Raw genomic sequence first — 16,811 nt, 5'->3', positions numbered from 1 at the left:
AGAGTGGGTGTGTTTAATTTTTTGGGTGTATACAAATAAACCAGGCAGAAGGCGTTCAGTAGAATAAATTCTGCAAAATCAGAGCGCATTCAATCTAGGGTTTTGTCGAAATGCAGGTATGCCATTTTCGCTTCTCCTTACTGGCTTAATTAGGTTAGGCCTTATTTTTTTTTTGAAGAATCGAACTGGTTGTTACGATAGTATTTGCTGTTACGATATAAGGTATGCGGTTGGATGAGTTAGAGGACTAACGATCATTTAGTTTGTGATCAAGATGCTCCTTTGAATTCTGTTGAAATAATTTGATAGTGTTATCAAAACAACCCACGCTTTATTTTTATTGTGTCTGCGAAGCATTTTTCCAACGTTTTGTTGAGTAACTGATGTCTGATTTGTCATATTATTGTTTGGTTGCAGGGTGGGATGTCTGGGTCTTAGAGGAGTTTCATGGTTCATGATAGTGTAACTGCAAGCCAAGGTATTTGGGCCTACATAGTGGATAAATTCCGTTAATTTATCGTCCTGTATTCCAAAATTCTCCTTTGTTTTGTGTTGCTTGATGTAGGTCTTCAACACACACCTCGGCAGAAGTACCGCAAGGGCGACCACACACGGAGAATGTGGGTTGAACGTGAGGAAGAGATTTTGGCAACAAGTTTATAGGGCTTGGTTGCGACGGGATGGAAATCCGACAACAGATTTCGCTCGGGGTATCTAAGCATAATCGAGGATAACCTTCGTCAAGAGTTCCCGATCACCGACCTGAAGGGAAACCCTCACATACAATCTAAGATTTCAGTATGGAAAAAGAGCTATGGACTCCTAAGATCAATCCTTTCGCGCACCGGAATTGGTTTCAATTCTGATGGAGATCATAAGATTGAATGCACGGATGAACAGTGGGAGCAAATTGTTGCGGTGAGTAGCCGGATATAACTAAAGTGTTCGTTCATATGGATAAAATTGATTTCTTTGGTACTTGATGATTAAATACAGTTTTAAATGTATTATTGTAGGCTGACAAAGAAGCTAAATTTATGCGAACCAAGTCATGGCTTTATTGGGAGACATGAAAATGTATCTTTGGTAAGGACAGAGCATCCGGCCTGGGGGTAGATCACTTCATAAGTCAGCAGAGCGCACACGTGCCCAGATGACTGGAGGTCAGATGGGGGGAGGCCAGATGCCTGGAGGCCATATGGCTGGAAGTTAGATGGCTGGAGGGAGCCAGGTTAACGAGAACGATTACCACCCCTCACTTGATGATATTTTTTTCGACACATCTCCAATTGGGAAAACAGCCGAGGTTAATGACACGGCGTCCAGGCAAAGTGATAAGGAAATGTCGTATACCAAAACCAGTGGCGGTAAGCGCAAACGCGATATGAGTGATGCCCCTCTGATAGAGTACCTCGGTAACCTACATGCGGAAACAAATGCACGTCTGGAGATGATTTCCAAAAGGATTGGTTATGAGTTTAACTGTGGCCAAGCGAGGGATGACGTGTTCGAAAAGTTGTCAACAGTCGAGGGCCTCAATCTCGCTCAGAAATACGAGCTTTGCAACATATTGGGGGACAAGCCACAACGTCTTCAGGTGTTCAATGGTATGCCCCCAACAGCTCGTCTTGGTTATCTACTAAAGCTCATTGAGGACAAGTAGAAAACATAACTGAACGGCCACCATGGATCTTACTTATGGTACTTGTCATATCTAACTAGTTATTGATCTACATATTTAGGACATATGGTTGGAATTAACCTTTTTTTTACTGTTTTGTTGAATCAATGGGATGAATATGCTGCAAATAAGCAGCCCCCTTTGAGCGTAATTAGTTCCACTTTTTGTATGTCCAAAGTGGTGTGAACTTTTTGTAATATTAATGCACCTTATGATATGGCTATTACTAGTAAGAATTTTCGGTCATACTTATAGCATTGAGTAATCATTTCCATTGTTTCTGCCTTACATATAGCAATGAGTAAATAATTCCTTTGTTTTGTTCCTAAATAACAGCCCGGGCTCCACATTTGGAAAGAACGTCGTATAAAACAATGATGAATGTACAAGTGTAGATCAGCTCAACTCAACTCAATGTAATGTATATTTCATTGTTTAAATTATTTAATCCCCATTTCAGTCATTTGTATTGAGAACCTATCTGGGGACTACCGAATTGTTTAAATTATTTAATCCCCATTTCAGTCATTAGTGCCAATAAAAAGAAGCTCATCCTTGCACCAATTGGTAATAAGATGGTCATATTTCAAAGCAAGGAAACACCAACGTATGCATCTATTACATAAACTACCTTACTGATCTAGTTCTTAAATTATTTAGACAGTACCTAGCTACTAATACATATCCTTAGCAATGATGTTCTTAACTAGTTGAAGGAAGCAACAACAACCCAAAAGAGCAATGACTGTAATGGCAAAAACATGGAACGAAAAAAAAAACCATTACATACTACAGTTAGTCTTGTTGGCATTGTGTTTCCCTCATCATCATACGGACACACTCATTTGCGAGTTTGCGGCAGCCACCTAATAGGAGAGTTGGAGGCGCAAGAACTAGTATGTGGGGACCTTGTAGATGGGCCAACATCTCCACTCCCAAATGTCGTCGGCCTTGGTAGGGATCGCCTCATTTCAACTCGAGGCTGCAGCTGGACTCGAGCAGCAACTTCAATGAGGTCTGATCCCTCAGTAGTGGATGACTCTCTGTCGGTCAACATCTCATCCTCATCGAACAGTTTCTTCTTGACATTTGGCCTCCGGAATACCGCGAGGGAGTTAACTTCGTCATCATCCTCCTTAAATCAACAGGCATAGTGTCCTCCGACATTATTATGGCGGTGTTATCTGATACCTCAATAACCTCCCTTTCTCCCTCCACCTTGATGTCATCCATCCCGAATAAACATGCAAGAGAGGAGTACATATGTGCATCGTGGTAGTAGTAAGCTCCCGCAAACTCGTTTTTCTTGCATATTGAAACCAAATTGTTAAACGCCTCACCAGACAAATATTTTTATACATATTGAGAAGATGATTTGATGCAATGGTGAAAGTAAATACACATACCTTTATTATCTTATGCCATAAACCATCGGAAGCTCGGACAAACCTGTTTTCCATGTCCCAAAACGCACCATTAGTGTGGACAATAGCCCTGAATGTCTTGTAGCGTTTGTGCAGGTGCTCCACACGCTGGCTTAGCTGGGCCTTGGAGAAGAACACACTTTGCTTTTGCTGGACCTGACGTTGAGCTGTGAGTAGGAACCAACTTGGAAAGTATTTGAGCGTCCACTATGTATCTGACTTGAGGGACATGAGACACTTGACAAGGTGTCGTCGCAATCGGCTGATCATTTTCCGACGTAGAAAAAAGCCGCTAGACCGGGTATATTCAAATCCATGTAGGAGAAGGTGAGTGTTTATGCTTATGTGGTTATGGTAAACAATAACACTGATATTATATAGAGGATTGAGGCATAGGCTGCATTAAATATTTTGACAACTTTCTGCTAAGACTTTCGACGAATTCAACATTTTTTGCACCAAAAATCTGGACAAATTGTTGTCATTCAAAAAGAAAATCGGAGAAGTATACGCATATATGCATCTTACTTGTGGGTGGAGGTTGTGACATTTAATGGTGTGTGCTAAAGCTTATTGCTTTAGTGCAACCTACTCAACCCATTAATCTCACCACACCAATCCAAAGTCTTGTTGATAATAAATAAGCCATTCTCTCCAAACCAACTCCATGTAAAAAAGGCCGAATCATTTTGTCCTTTTGATTTGGTGTAGTAAAGTTTGTTGATCTCACAGGTGAATTGAAATTTTTGTTCTCTAGTGTGTTGAATAAAGGTGTCTGTTTACAATAACCATAACCACTATAAAAAATACTCCCTCCGTCCCAATAAATATGAAACATTTGGTTTCTGGCACAGGATTTTATGCAAGTGTTGTTTTGTGAGTTAATGAAGAGAGAGTAAAGTAAGAGAGAGGGAAAAGTAGAGAGAGTGATGTTTCCATTTTAGGAAACATTTCATTTTTAGTGGGACAACCCAAAAAGGAAAACGTTGCATTTCTAATGGGACAGAGGGAGTATTAACTTAGTACATTGTTATATGTCAGCTAAAACAAGAGCCAAAAAACATAGAAACGTTCGGTGTTAAACTGACATTACATCCACTTCACAATCAAAATACACACCGCGACAAGCGATTGCCTCTACGTCGGGAAAATTTGGCTAATTTTTGAATGTGTTATATTCACGATAATCTCATTTTTTTTTACGGCAGCAAACCAACCAGACAAAGCAACACATTAATCTTCATTTCGGTATTTGAGTTCGATGCACAACCATGCGCCCGTGAACTCTTCGGATGACGGTGATCCCTTACAACTGATGGTCTGGCCTCTCGGATGCGTTTGCTTGTAGCCTCTGTTGGATGCCACTTGTTGTGACTTCGGTATTCGTCATACCATTGGAATGAGATGGGATGGTTCTCATTAGCAGGGCACTTTAAGTAGTACCTTCCCGCATTCACTGCGTTCGGGCCGGCACATCGGAGCTCCATCTTGCCAGCACCACAGTGACATTCCGGTGTTTCACCGCCTTGATACATCAAGCTGCAATATGGGTTTTAGAAATTAAAATGCATTCATGAAACAAGGTTCTTACAACTGGTCAAGCAAAGTAAAGATCAACATAATCCAAGTGAGACAGAGTACCAAAGCGGACAAGTTAAAAACATTGTATCGCACACACGCATAAACCTACTAAAAACAACAACATTTTCTAACGGTTATTCCACATATTTAGGGCTATGTCATCCCGCATCTGAGTCCATTCCGGCGAAGGCTCCACATAGTCAATGTACTCTCGTGCAACATGGTCTTCATCACTCATTAGAGGCGTGGATTACCCGTTGAGCTCGAGCTCAATTGGGTCGGTTGCCATTTCCAGACGAATGAAGTTGTGCAGCAAAAAGCATGCCATTATTAGTCGGATTTGTGTTTCGATTGGGTAGTATGAAGCAGTGTTTTAAAAACCGGACCGGACCGGCCGGTCCGACCGGTTTGGCCGCTAACCGGTAGGTTCTCCGGTCCGGTTTGGCCTTTTGAACCGTCAGCTAGTTAAGCCGTTTTAGATCAGACAAACTGGCTTGTTGAACCGGTTCTTGAAACATTTCTGAAAATCGTCGAGAATATCCAGTGCAACTACTATGAGATTCACTTGCCCACTGCATTGTTTGTTTCCCTTCTCCAATAGATCAAAAATCTGTTGATTTAAAGCAGTGAACATCACAAGATTGAGTGGCAAAATAAGAGAATTGAAAAAGATAAGAATATCTCAAACCAAGAAGGAAGTAAAGGGTTTTAAAATGGAGATGGAAGGGGTGGCGAATTTCTGAGAGGCAGCTGCAGGTGTGGGGATTGAAAATAGGGTTAGGGTATTTATCAAAGTGGTTGCGTGACGTATGGGTGTGTGGGAAAGCATTTAAAATTATAATTTATATTCTATTTTATTAAAATTATACTAGAGACATGCTTTTATATTCAATTAGTAGTATTACATAGGTATTACGCTAGGACAAGTATTTTGAATTCATTATTTTGAGTTCTATTTTATATAAAAATACATTATATATATATTTTTATGTAATAAATATATTATTGCTACAGTATTCCGGTTCAACTAGTGGTTCGGTCGAACCAGTTGAACCGTGAACCGATAGTCACACCGGTTCACTTGCCGGTCCGATTTTTAAAACATTGGTATGAAGCACTTCGAAGAATCCCCCCACTGCATTTTCAGCACTGCAAAAGCCCGTTCGATTACATTACGAACCTTTGTGTGTTGCATGTTAAATAATTCCTTGGGATTCTGAGGCGTATCTGTACCCGGACCTCATTCTTTTAGATGATAACGTACATCTCTATATGACATCAGAAACCCATTGCTGTTTGCATACCCATTATCACACAAGTAGTAATAACCTGCGATGCATCAACACCAACAACAATTGATAAATACACTATAAAATGGAACAGTATAGAGGTGTATAGGACATAATAAACTTAGTTATGACCTTAGGGGACCTTGAAAACATGCTCTTGCGTTACAACGTCTTTTAGTACGAGTGAGTCGCCTGCTAAACCTTCCCATCCCGGCAATAAATACACGAACTGCATTTGGTGATCGCATACGGCTAGAGTATTTGTAGCAATGTGCCCTTTTCGAGTCTGATACCTTGGCTTGTCCTCATTACTAACCAACACATCGATATGGGTCCCGTTCAAAGCACCAATTGCAACCTTGCAAAATTAGTATATGATTATAACAAAGATAGTTGTTCACATCTATGAAGCTGAAGGGACTAACACTTTGCACTACATGGAACCACTTCCATCCATTATCTGGGCAGTCGGCTGTCACCGGGGTGGGTTTTTGCAGGAGTATAGAATGTAAGCTCAAAACGGCACAAAGGACTTTCTGCATATAATAGGACACGGTTGCCCCGGATCGCCTGTACCTGAATTTGACTACCCGATTTTTGTTGTGATGTGCTAGAACACCAAGGAATATTGCTACTTGTTCCTCTACAAGTAGGGACTTCCCTGTTATCAGCCTACCCCTTTCGGATAAAATTCTACAAAGTTTACCAAAGGTATTTACGTCCATACGAAGATTAGCTACACAATCTACGTTTGAAAAACGAACTAGGCGATTCAGGTATTTTGTTTGATCTGGAATTTTTTTCAACAAACTGAACCGTCTGGCATGGTCTAAAATTCTCCTTTCCGCAGATCTGCTTCGTGCGCTCATGTACCTATGTACAAGTAGCTTGGTCTCCGATTGGTAAATTAGCATAATGTCTTCCAGCATCAACATCAAGCTCGCATAATTTGTTGTGCTGGACCTCATCATAGTGTGTAAATTTACCTGCCTTATATGTAGGTCGCCTCTTAATTAAACTCCGATGGAGCAGTTGGCCGAAAATCTGAACAAAAATTGGACCAATTTTTCTCACTAGGGTTCCCTCAGCAGAAAGGGGGAAATTGAAAAATGAAATCTAACAAGACAGAGAGAGGGGGGGGGGGGGGGGAAGTGAAAAAAATGAGAAGGCTAACTCCGTAAAATTGTCATCAATTCTGGGGGTGCTCTTAGCACCCATCGAAGAATTGATTTAAGGCAAAAACAGAGAGGAACACTGCGGGCCTTCGTTTTGTAGTCGGGCCCAATGGAAATGATACAAAAACACCAAACGGTCATAATACGACGAAAATGGGCCCATTTCTCCCTATCTCTAAAATACTGAACACGCCCTTATTGTGGGACCGTGGGAGTAATTTTGACATGTACAAGTAAATGAAGCAACGCCAACTTTTAGTAAGTACTCCCTCTGTCCCAATTTAATTGTCAATCTTTGAGTGAACACGAGTTTTAAGTAATATAAAGAAAAGTTGGTTGGAAAAGTTAGTGAAATGTGAGATCCACTTTTTTATATTGATTTTATAATAAAATGTGAGTGAAGTGAGTTAGTGGAATGAGTGACCTATTAACTATTTATTGTAAAAATGAAGTGTGACAATTAAGTTGGGACGGACCGAAATGGAAAAGAGTGAAAATTAAATTGGGAAGGAGAGATTATTTGTCTATGATAAGAAATCATTCACAACTAACTACTCTCCACTCAAGGTAATACACAATGCCTAAATTATAAGTATATGCCCACGATAAAAATCATTCACAAGTCACAACTATCAATTTTCCAATGGTTTCTTTCCAGATTGTAACTAAATTTATTCCTAAATAATAGTGATCTCAACGATCCCTGATTTCTTTGCAGGTTGTAACTAAATTTATTCGTAAATATTAGTGATAGAATTTGATTAGAATACAAGAATTAAAATATGCGTCGTAAAAAATGCAACAGTTTTAACTGCAGAATATGCGTATATATAATTGATACTTCCCGTTCCCTCTTCATATTTGAATCCTCCCTCCGCAATCCCTTCCCCTCTTCCCATTTCTGGAATCCATTCCATTTTCTTTTACTTTTTTTTCTAATTCGGATTAACTAAGTCGTCTCTCTTCAACATCCCATTAATCTTCCCCACAACTCAAATTGCTGTTTCGATCGAAAGAAATGGCCACCATTTTCAAATTCAAGAACATGAAGCCATGTTCCAGAATCCTGTCGCCCTCCAAGAACGTGGGCGTCCCTCTCCCCAAATCCTCCAATTTCTCATCCAATCCGAATCACTTCTCCGCTTCCCGATTTCGCACCATTCTTGGTCGGACCCAGAAGCGGAATTCGGCATTGTCTTCCACATGGGGCCAATCCAGAATCTTCTCCAGCTCCTGCTGTTTCAATCCCAGCAAGAGGACAAGGGCCCATTTCGCGGTTGCGCCGCATTTGAGGAATTTCTCGTCTCCGGTGGAGAGGCGCGTCAGCGACAAGAAATGCGATCGGATTTACGTGAAGGGAGGCATCAATGTGAAGCCCCCGCCGGAGGATGAGGGGGTTGAAGAGTGTGGGGAGAATGAGTGCTCGAGGGAGGCGATGCTTGCGGAGGCGGGGAAGGAGGAGACTGATGTGGAGAAGGAGGCGTGGAGGCTGCTGAGGAACGCCATTGTCACGTATTGCGGGAGCCCCGTGGGCACTGTGGCCGCAAATGATCCCGACGACAAGACGCCGCTTAACTACGATCAGGTGTTTATACGTGATTTTGTCCCTTCTGCCTTTGCCTTTTTGCTCAAGGGTGAGGGAGAGATCGTCAAGAACTTCTTGCTTCACACTCTGCAGCTGCAGGTAATCAACTCTGCTTTGCTTTTATTGCATCGTTTTGTGATAATCTACGATGAATCATTGGGACTTAATATATAGAGAAAGATGGATTATGGATTACACTGCATTTGTTGAGTAGCTAATCTTTTACTAGTTCGACTTAATCGTTGATGTATGTGGCTACTTGATAAAAGAATGTTCCTTATCTTCCCTGGTTTTGTAGTATACTTGATTGATCATTGATGTGACTACTTGATTCATGTTCCTTCACCTTCTTGATTCAAGAAAGTTCCTTGTCTTGATTCTGGATTACAGTGCATTTGTTGAATAGCTAATCTTTTACTAGTTGACTTAATCATTGATGTGGCTACTTGACTGACGTTCCTTCGTTTTCTTATATTACCTCATTGTTTCAAGAGTTGGGAGAAAACAGTGGATTGCTATAGTCCTGGACAAGGCCTAATGCCAGCAAGTTTTAAAGTTAGATCTGTTGCCGTAGAAGATGATAAGTCTGAGGAAGTTCTTGATCCAGATTTTGGGGAGTCGGCTATTGGACGTGTTGCTCCTGTAGATTCTGGTATGCAAGTTGTTTCTTTATTAGGTTCTTTTTCTTCTCTGTTTACTTTACCAGTGTTTAGCAGTGAACCTCAATGATGGATACATTTAAGGTGTTGGCTAAATGGGCTTCATGTTTTAGTTTTCATTTCTGTGATGTTGCAACTGTTCCTAATTTATCTAGGACTCTGGTGGATTATCTTACTACGAGCTTATGGGAAGCTCACCGGGGACTACTCCTTGCAGGAAAGAGTGGATGTCCAGACAGGGATAAAACTTATTATAAACCTCTGTTTGTCAGATGGCTTTGATATGTTTCCTTCTTTACTTGTTACTGATGGTTCCTGTATGATTGATCGTCGGATGGGTATTCATGGTCATCCATTAGAGATTCAAGTAAGTTTGCTGCATATCCTCATAAGAATTGTTTGTTTCTTAGCAGATTTATTATCTAGTTTATATGGTCAGAGACTCAGAATGATAGTTTGTTATGGGATTCTTAAATTTTTTTGGAAGTTAAGAACGATGAGTTCACTCATCGATTGCAGGTCAACTTTATGCAAGTATCATGAATGATTCATTTTAATTTTATTTTGCAGTCCTTATTTTACTCAGCTCTCCGGTGCTCTCGTGAGATGCTGGAAATAGAGGAGGGATCCAAGAATTTGGTGAAGGCCATCAACAATAGACTGAGTGCATTGTCTTTTCACATCAGGGAGTATTATTGGGTCGATCTGAAGAAAATTAATGAGATCTATCGTTATAAGACTGAGGAGTACTCGACTGAAGCCACTAACAAGTTTAATATCTACCCTGATCAAATTCCTCATTGGTTAATGCATTGGATTCCTGAGACGGGCGGTTATCTCATTGGCAACCTGCAGCCGGCTCATATGGATTTTAGGTTCTTTACCCTCGGAAACCTCTGGTCTATCATTTCATCTCTGGGTACTCCAAGACAGAATGAGGCTGTACTGAATCTGATCGAAGCCAAATGGGATGATCTTATTGGTCAAATGCCACTTAAAGTGTGTTATCCTGCTGTCGAGTCAGAGGAGTGGCGAATAATCACTGGAAGCGATCCCAAGAATACGTAAGCTCCCTTAACTACCTTACCGTATATGCTTTCATGTGGATGTAGTTTTGTAGTATATATCTTATAAAATCTGAGTGATTATTGCAGACCTTGGTCATATCATAATGGTGGATCCTGGCCAACACTTCTATGGCAGGTAAGAATATCTTTTATAAAAATAACAGATCATTTGATGCTTAAATGTGTGTTTTGTGTGGAGTTGATGAATTGATTTGTTTACGCAGTTCACGCTGGCGTGCATGAAGATGCGTAGGACGGATATGGCGAAGAAGGCTCTGGACATAGTTGAGAAGCGGCTTCCTATGGATGGGTGGCCTGAATACTACGACACAAAGAACGGGAAGTTCATAGGGAAGCAGGCGCGGTTGTACCAGACATGGTCTATTGCAGGATACCTGACATCGAAGATGCTGATAGAGAAGCCCGATGCAGCTGCCCTTTTGTTGTGGGAGGAAGACTACGATATTCTCGAAAACTGTGTGTGTGCTGTGAGCAACTCCAACCGGAAGAATTGCTCGCGCATGCTTGCCAAGTCTCAGATTCTGGTCTGATCTATTCTACTTTGGATCAAGAAAACACCATACATATATACATATACATATAATACATATAACGGTTCTGTGCTGTACAGACGATAGGTTACTAGTGTTGTTTTTTAGATTTGTGAAATGTTAGAGAAGCCAACTGTTGTATACTAATATAGCAAGGAAAATAGGAGAGCCCCATATATTATGTAATGGTGGCGTGGCCTATTAGTGTTGTGTTGATGCAGCACATTATAGTAGCTAGATAGGAGAGGATTAAATTCATATATGAATTTGAGTCACATTTCTCTTTTTGTTCATCATTACTACTTATCTAATTACAAAGTACAAACTGAAATAAATTGTTATGGTTATGTTCTTACATGCGCAAAAACTAAAAAAAATATTTTAAAAAGAAAATATTCTTTTAGGATGGGTTGAGTTATTGATGGTAGTAGAAATTATAATAGGTTGTGGGTCATGTATTTGGATGAAAGTGAATTATTTTATTAAAAAAATTGAACTAATTTGACCTCTATTTAAAAATATCCTGAATTAAAGTTCATCCATGAAATAGTCGAGTTGTAAATTAAAATTCACCGTTTCTATCAATTTATTTTCCCCTATCTATTTACTGTCTCTGTTGAGGCATGAAGAGCAAAGAGTAAGTATAATCTTTTGTTAAATACGTTGTGTGTCTTTACATTGTCAATTTAAAAACAACACAAGAAATGACATCAAGAAAGCTAGTCCATCATCTGAATCCCAGATTCCCCAACTTTCTCCCACTCTCCTCATCAACCCATTTCAGTTCACCGTTTGCCCCGAAACCCCCTTCAGTCCTTGCCACAAATGTCATCAAATCATACCTGGAGGCGGGCCTCGTCAATGACGCCCGCATCCTGTTCGACGAAATGCCTGACCGAGACGTGGTGGCTTGGTCCGCCATGATCAGCGGCTACACCTCCTGCAACCGCCCCGCCGATGCCTGGGCCGCCTTCCGCGACATGCTTCCTGACGTCCGCCCCAACGAGTTCACCTTCTCCAGCGTACTTAAGGCCTGCAAGACCATGAATTCTCTCCCCCGTGGCGCCATGACCCACGCGCTCGCCCTCCGGCATGGCTTCCTTGGGAGCATCTACGTTGCCAACGCGCTCATGGACATGTACGCTGCATGCTGCGATGATATGGACAGAGCCCGCACCGCGTTTGAGGAGATTGGTGTTAAGAACTCGGTCACGTGGACAACTCTGATTGCTGGTTATACGCATATGGGAGACGGCCATGGCGGTCTTGATGTTTTTAGGAGAATGTTGTTGGTATCCACTCACCTCCATACGTGATCGTTCATTCCTTCGTTTGTAAATTCTTGCTTTTAGTTCTCATGTGTATGTGTGCTTGCTGGCTGCAGGAGGAGGCTGAATTGAATCCGTTCAACGTTTCTATTGCTATTAGGGCTTGCGCTTCGATTGGATCGCAAGCCTTTGGGAAGCAGATACATTCTACAGTGTTCAAACATGGATTCGAAACGAATATCCCTGTGATGAACTCTGTTCTAGACATGTACTGCCGGTGTGTTGGTCTGACTGATGCAGATCGATGCTTTGGTGAGATGGTTGAAAGAGATATAATCACATGGAACACCATGATTGCAGGGTATGAGAAGTCGGATCCGTACAAGGCCCTGGACCTCTACTCTAGATTGATGCTTGAAGGCCACGTGCCAAACTGTTTCACATTCACCTCTGTCGTAGCTGCAGTAGCTAACATTGCAATCTTGGGGCTTGGAGAGCAGGTTCGTGGTGGGGTCGTGAGAAGAGGCCTTGACGACGACATGGGGGTGGCCAATGCCTTGATCGACATGTATGCCAAGTGCGGTAGCATTGTGAGCGCGTGCAAGATTTTCAAGGCGATGCATTGCAAGAATGTTGTGTCTTGGACCTCTATGATGATTGGATATGGCAGCCATGGGCATGGGAAGGAAGCTGTTGCACTGTTCAATAAGATGGTTGAGTCCGGAGTCAGACCTGATCGGATTGTGTTTGTTGCTGTTTTGAACGCTTGCAGCCACACAGGGCTTGTTGACGAGGGCCTGGAGTACTTCAAAGCAATGGTGTACAGGTACAACATAACTCCGGATCAGGAGATCTATGGGTGTGTCGTGGATTTGCTTGGTCGTGCAGGGAGGCTTCAGGAAGCGTACAAGCTGATAGAAGCTATGCCGTTTATGCCGGATGAATCTGTTTGGGGGGCGTTTCTTGGAGCCTGCAAAGCACATAAGCTTGCAGAGCTGGGGAGCAAAGCTGCAAGAAGGGTGTTGGACTTGAGGCCCGGTGTTGCTGGGACGTATCTGGCGCTGTCTAGCTTATATGCTGCTAACGGGAAGTGGGGGGATTTTGCGAGGATAAGAAAATTATTGAAAGGGATGGGGAGCAAGAAAGAGGCGGGGATGAGCTGGATCGAGGTGAAGAATCAGATCTGTACTTTCGTTGCAGGAGATAAGATGGGATCCCATATCGATTGGGTTTATGAAGCTGTAGATACGTTGGGACTGCATATAAAAGATGCTCGATACAATCCTGATTTGCAATGCTTAGAAGATGATTTGGAGTGAGGAGCTGACAGTCATTGGGAAGCAAGTGACTTCGAGGCAGTGTCTTTAAAAGTGCGGACTCGTAGAGGCACCGGTGAGATTCAAACACGAAATCTTTGGCCTTGAGGAGTTACATCAGATTTTGAAGAAAAGACTCATTCTTTCATTTATTTATTTATTCAAGTGATGCCCAGAAATGAAGAAATCTTAGCATGAGATTTGGATCATACCACTAATGACTGAATCTAACTGCAGAGTTATGTTGTATGTTGTAAATGTGCTATGGTTTCCTGCGAAGCATGTGCATATTTTGTATTGTTATGCTCACTTTTTGAGCAAAGAAAATGATACAATGACACACATTATGATTTATGAAATTATTCCAAAAAGTGAAGATTGTGCTAGACTTGGTGAAGAATAATTCAGAGGGCAATTGATACAATAACACACTACTTCTAAATTGATGCTACACCCAAATTATGATGAGCATTAAGGCATAAATACATGTAACCTTGACTCAGTGGCCAGGCTCTTGTTCACTGCAAAGCCTCGTATCTTCATATTGTGTCATAATCTTGGCAATCCCAGCAATGTTCGTGCAGTAACTATGAACGCACTCTCGGTCAGCTTGGAGAATGCTCCTTAAATCATAATCAATCCTTGCATTTGGCATCACGCCATATAGGCATCTGCTACCAATAATCGTTGCAGGAACAAGAACCACAGTTGAAATGGTGGAACCTGTGCCGATCCCTCACCACAATCTCACGATCAAAAGCTTTGGACACCAATTTTGCTGCTTCGTGACAATCACTGCAGGTTCTCAAATTCTTAACTATTCTTATCGGTGCAGGAGCATTTGTTGCAAACAAGCCAAAGGCAATTGCCAGCTTCTCGCTATGTCTAAACAGATTTGTTTCCTTCTCTTCTTCATCTATATCAAGCAGAACCTCATCTGTACCCGGTGCATAACCTAGGCTCCTTAATCTCCTAACCATTTCAGCCAACATTGCCTCAATTTCCTTAATCCTTGGGTGTGATGTCTCCAGCCATGAATTCATGCACAACACCACCGGCTTCGATTATACTGCAACCTGGGGTTTTAACCACACCTTGCCTCACCATAATGTCTCTTATCTCCTCCACGTTCTCCCAGTTCCCTTTAGAGGCATAAATATTCGACAATAATACATGAAACCCATCGTGCTCAGGCTGAAGCTCGATAAGTTTCCTTCCTAATTTCTCTCCCATTTCCTTGTCACCATGTTTCTTGCAAGCTCCGAGCAGAGCGCCCCAAGTAGCAACATCGGCTGGCATAGGCATCGTGTCAATAACTTCCACTGCTTCTTTAAGCAACCCCGCTCTCCCAAGAAGATCTACCAAGCATCCATAGTGTTTAATGCCAGGTTCAATGTCATAATCTTTCACCATCGAATCAAAATACTCACGGCCCTTCTCTACCAGACCTATATGCCGGCAAGCACCAAGAACAGCCACAAAAGTTATCTCATTTGGCACCATTCCACATCTTTTCATCTCCTCAAACCTCTCAAGTGACCTTTCAACTTGCCCGTTCATTGCCAGGCCGAGGATCAGAGCATTCCAAGAAGAAACTCCCTTTTCGTCCATCCCATCGAAAACCTCCATTGCTTCCTCCACACTTCCACACTTCATGTACATGTTAATAAGAGTTGTGCCAAGAATAATGTTAACCTTCATCCCACTCTTCCGTATGTAAGCATGAGCCCACTTTCCTTGGTCGAGAGCAGCAAGCTGAGCGCTCGCTGAAACGACACTCACGAGAGTGGTCTCATCAGGCTTAACACCTTGATGCAGCATCTCATGAAACAACGCCAATGTCTCAGAGAAGTTACCATGTTGCGCATTGCCTGATATCATTGAACTCCACGATACAACATCCTTCTCAGGCATCCTATCGAACAACTCTCTAGCCTTCTCAACCAATCCACACTTAACATAGCCAGATATCATAGAATTCCAAGATATCAAGTCCAAAACACAACCAGCTTTGAACAACTTCTCCGCTGCTGAGACATTCTCACATCTTGAATACATGTGAATTAGAGCATTCTGTAGATTTATATAAGATTCAAAACCAACTTTTGCAACCAAACCATGAACTGATTCCCCCATTCTCACACTCGTCAAATGCGAACAAGCTGAAAGCACAGACACGATGACTACCTCATCAACACTAATTCCTTTCCTAAACATTGTCAAGAACACATCTAAGGCCTCTTTATACATCATATTCTGCTCATAACAAGATATCATAGCAGTCCAAGATACCACATCCTTCTTATCCATCTCCTCGAAAAATTCCCGCGCCTCACTCAACCTACCACTCCTCCCCAACAACACTATCATAGAGTTTGATGCAATAATGTTTCGCTCAGGCATTCGAGCATACAGCACCTTCGCATTCTCAACGCTCCCCGCTAAAACATATCCAGCCAACATTGAATTCCAGGAAACCAAATCCAAAACAGGACTTTCATCGAACACCTTTCGGGCATCTTCAACTCGCCCGCACACGCTGTACATGTTTATCAAATTATTTACAACGTAAACATCACCACAGAAACCAATCTTGACAACATGATCGTGCACCTCTCTCCCCTCGAATTCAGAGAAACGGAGAGAGCAGCCCTGAATCAAGATGGGGTAGGTATAGTTGTCCATGAACATATAACCATTCTTTAACATTGATTTGTACAGAAAGATTGCATCTTTTGGTCTGTTCCGTTGGACAAAAGCTTTCAGCATTGTATTCCAGATGAACCCATTTGAGTTGTCAATTTTGGCGAAGATTTTGTGAGGATAATCAAATGGAATAAACGATGAGTCGGTGGAAAATTTGAGAATTCTGCTAGCAGCATAAGTGTCTTTAATAAGACCAGAGCAGATGGTTTGACACAGAATCTGATTAAAGAAGCGCGGAGTATGGCATTGAGACAAAAGAGTCTCCAATTCCGAGCAAGTTATTGTAGCTCTTGAAGTGGATTTCTGGTTTAGGGATGATCTAATTGCTGATAATGCACTTCGCTTTGCAGAACTCATAAGAAAGATATCGATGCACAAAGGCTTTCAGCAAAGAGAGAACGCGAAATTTTGAGAGAGAGATCAGATTAAATCTCAAGGTTTAAAAGTTTCAATAATATAAGTAATGAATTTTAATTCAAGTTTTTCTGCAGATTCGCTCAACTGCTGTA

The 16,811-nt window shown here is 41.7% G+C and overlaps 4 protein-coding genes and 1 pseudogene across 4 annotated transcripts; 2 read left to right on the top strand and 3 right to left on the bottom strand.

Annotated features, from left to right (window-relative positions):
• Positions 1 to 5,161: 5,161 nt before the first annotated feature.
• On the bottom strand, positions 5,162 to 6,943 carry LOC148927446 (uncharacterized). Its single transcript, XM_089056597.1, has 4 exons — positions 6,413 to 6,943; positions 6,177 to 6,333; positions 5,951 to 6,015; positions 5,162 to 5,296 (listed from the first exon to the last, which is right to left on the bottom strand). Exons 1-4 carry the CDS (start codon positions 6,941 to 6,943, stop codon positions 5,162 to 5,164), a joined length of 888 nt encoding a protein of 295 aa, XP_088912723.1.
• Positions 6,944 to 8,030: 1,087 nt separating this feature from the next.
• LOC125196458 (alkaline/neutral invertase A, mitochondrial-like) lies at positions 8,031 to 11,308 on the top strand. The gene is made up of 6 exons (XM_048094979.2): positions 8,031 to 8,834; positions 9,228 to 9,387; positions 9,550 to 9,761; positions 9,965 to 10,458; positions 10,549 to 10,597; positions 10,686 to 11,308. The coding sequence occupies exons 1-6, from the start codon at positions 8,169 to 8,171 to the stop codon at positions 11,010 to 11,012; spliced, it is 1,908 nt and encodes a 635-aa protein (XP_047950936.1). The 5' UTR covers positions 8,031 to 8,168; the 3' UTR covers positions 11,013 to 11,308.
• Positions 11,309 to 11,550: 242 nt separating this feature from the next.
• On the top strand, positions 11,551 to 13,845 carry PGN (Tetratricopeptide repeat (TPR)-like superfamily protein). Its single transcript, XM_048089256.2, has 2 exons — positions 11,551 to 12,304; positions 12,397 to 13,845. The coding sequence occupies exons 1-2, from the start codon at positions 11,717 to 11,719 to the stop codon at positions 13,597 to 13,599; spliced, it is 1,791 nt and encodes a 596-aa protein (XP_047945213.1). The 5' UTR covers positions 11,551 to 11,716; the 3' UTR covers positions 13,600 to 13,845.
• A 95-nt stretch (positions 13,846 to 13,940) lies between these two features.
• LOC148927445 (pentatricopeptide repeat-containing protein At5g48910-like) lies at positions 13,941 to 14,639 on the bottom strand. Its single transcript, XM_089057660.1, has one exon. It carries the CDS (start codon positions 14,637 to 14,639, stop codon positions 14,271 to 14,273), a length of 369 nt encoding a protein of 122 aa, XP_088913786.1. The 3' UTR covers positions 13,941 to 14,270.
• LOC125191833 (pentatricopeptide repeat-containing protein At2g22410, mitochondrial pseudogene) lies at positions 14,602 to 16,659 on the bottom strand (annotated as a pseudogene).
• Between the last annotated feature and the right edge of the window lie 152 nt (positions 16,660 to 16,811).

The sequence above is a fragment of the Salvia hispanica genome, chromosome 4 (genome assembly GCF_029641045.1).
Source record: "Salvia hispanica isolate PSC_SH4W2 chromosome 4, Shi_PSC_v1, whole genome shotgun sequence".
In the NCBI taxonomy this organism is placed as follows: domain Eukaryota; kingdom Viridiplantae; phylum Streptophyta; class Magnoliopsida; order Lamiales; family Lamiaceae; genus Salvia; species Salvia hispanica.
The sequence above is the reverse complement of the archived record's forward strand: the minus strand, read 5'-3'. Positions and strand labels throughout refer to the sequence as shown.

Excerpts from the sequence above, each read along its gene's own strand:
- LOC148927446 (XM_089056597.1), bottom strand. The coding sequence starts at position 6,943 with ATGAGGTCCAGCACAACAAATTATGCGAGCTTGATGTTGATGCTGGAA. Across the intron at positions 6,334-6,412 it reads ATGGATGGAAGTGGTTCCAT|GTTGCAATTGGTGCTTTGAA; the intron begins GTAGTGCAAAGT and ends TAATTTTGCAAG. Across the intron at positions 5,297-5,950 it reads TTCTGATGTCATATAGAGAT|ATTTTTGATCTATTGGAGAA; the intron begins GTACGTTATCAT and ends TTAAATCAACAG.
- LOC125196458 (XM_048094979.2), top strand. The coding sequence starts at position 8,169 with ATGGCCACCATTTTCAAATTCAAGAACATGAAGCCATGTTCCAGAATC. Across the intron at positions 9,762-9,964 it reads GTCATCCATTAGAGATTCAA|TCCTTATTTTACTCAGCTCT; the intron begins GTAAGTTTGCTG and ends TTTATTTTGCAG. Across the intron at positions 10,598-10,685 it reads GGCCAACACTTCTATGGCAG|TTCACGCTGGCGTGCATGAA; the intron begins GTAAGAATATCT and ends TTGTTTACGCAG.
- PGN (XM_048089256.2), top strand. The coding sequence starts at position 11,717 with ATGACATCAAGAAAGCTAGTCCATCATCTGAATCCCAGATTCCCCAAC. Across the intron at positions 12,305-12,396 it reads TTTTTAGGAGAATGTTGTTG|GAGGAGGCTGAATTGAATCC; the intron begins GTATCCACTCAC and ends TGCTGGCTGCAG.
- LOC148927445 (XM_089057660.1), bottom strand. The coding sequence starts at position 14,639 with ATGAATTCATGGCTGGAGACATCACACCCAAGGATTAAGGAAATTGAG.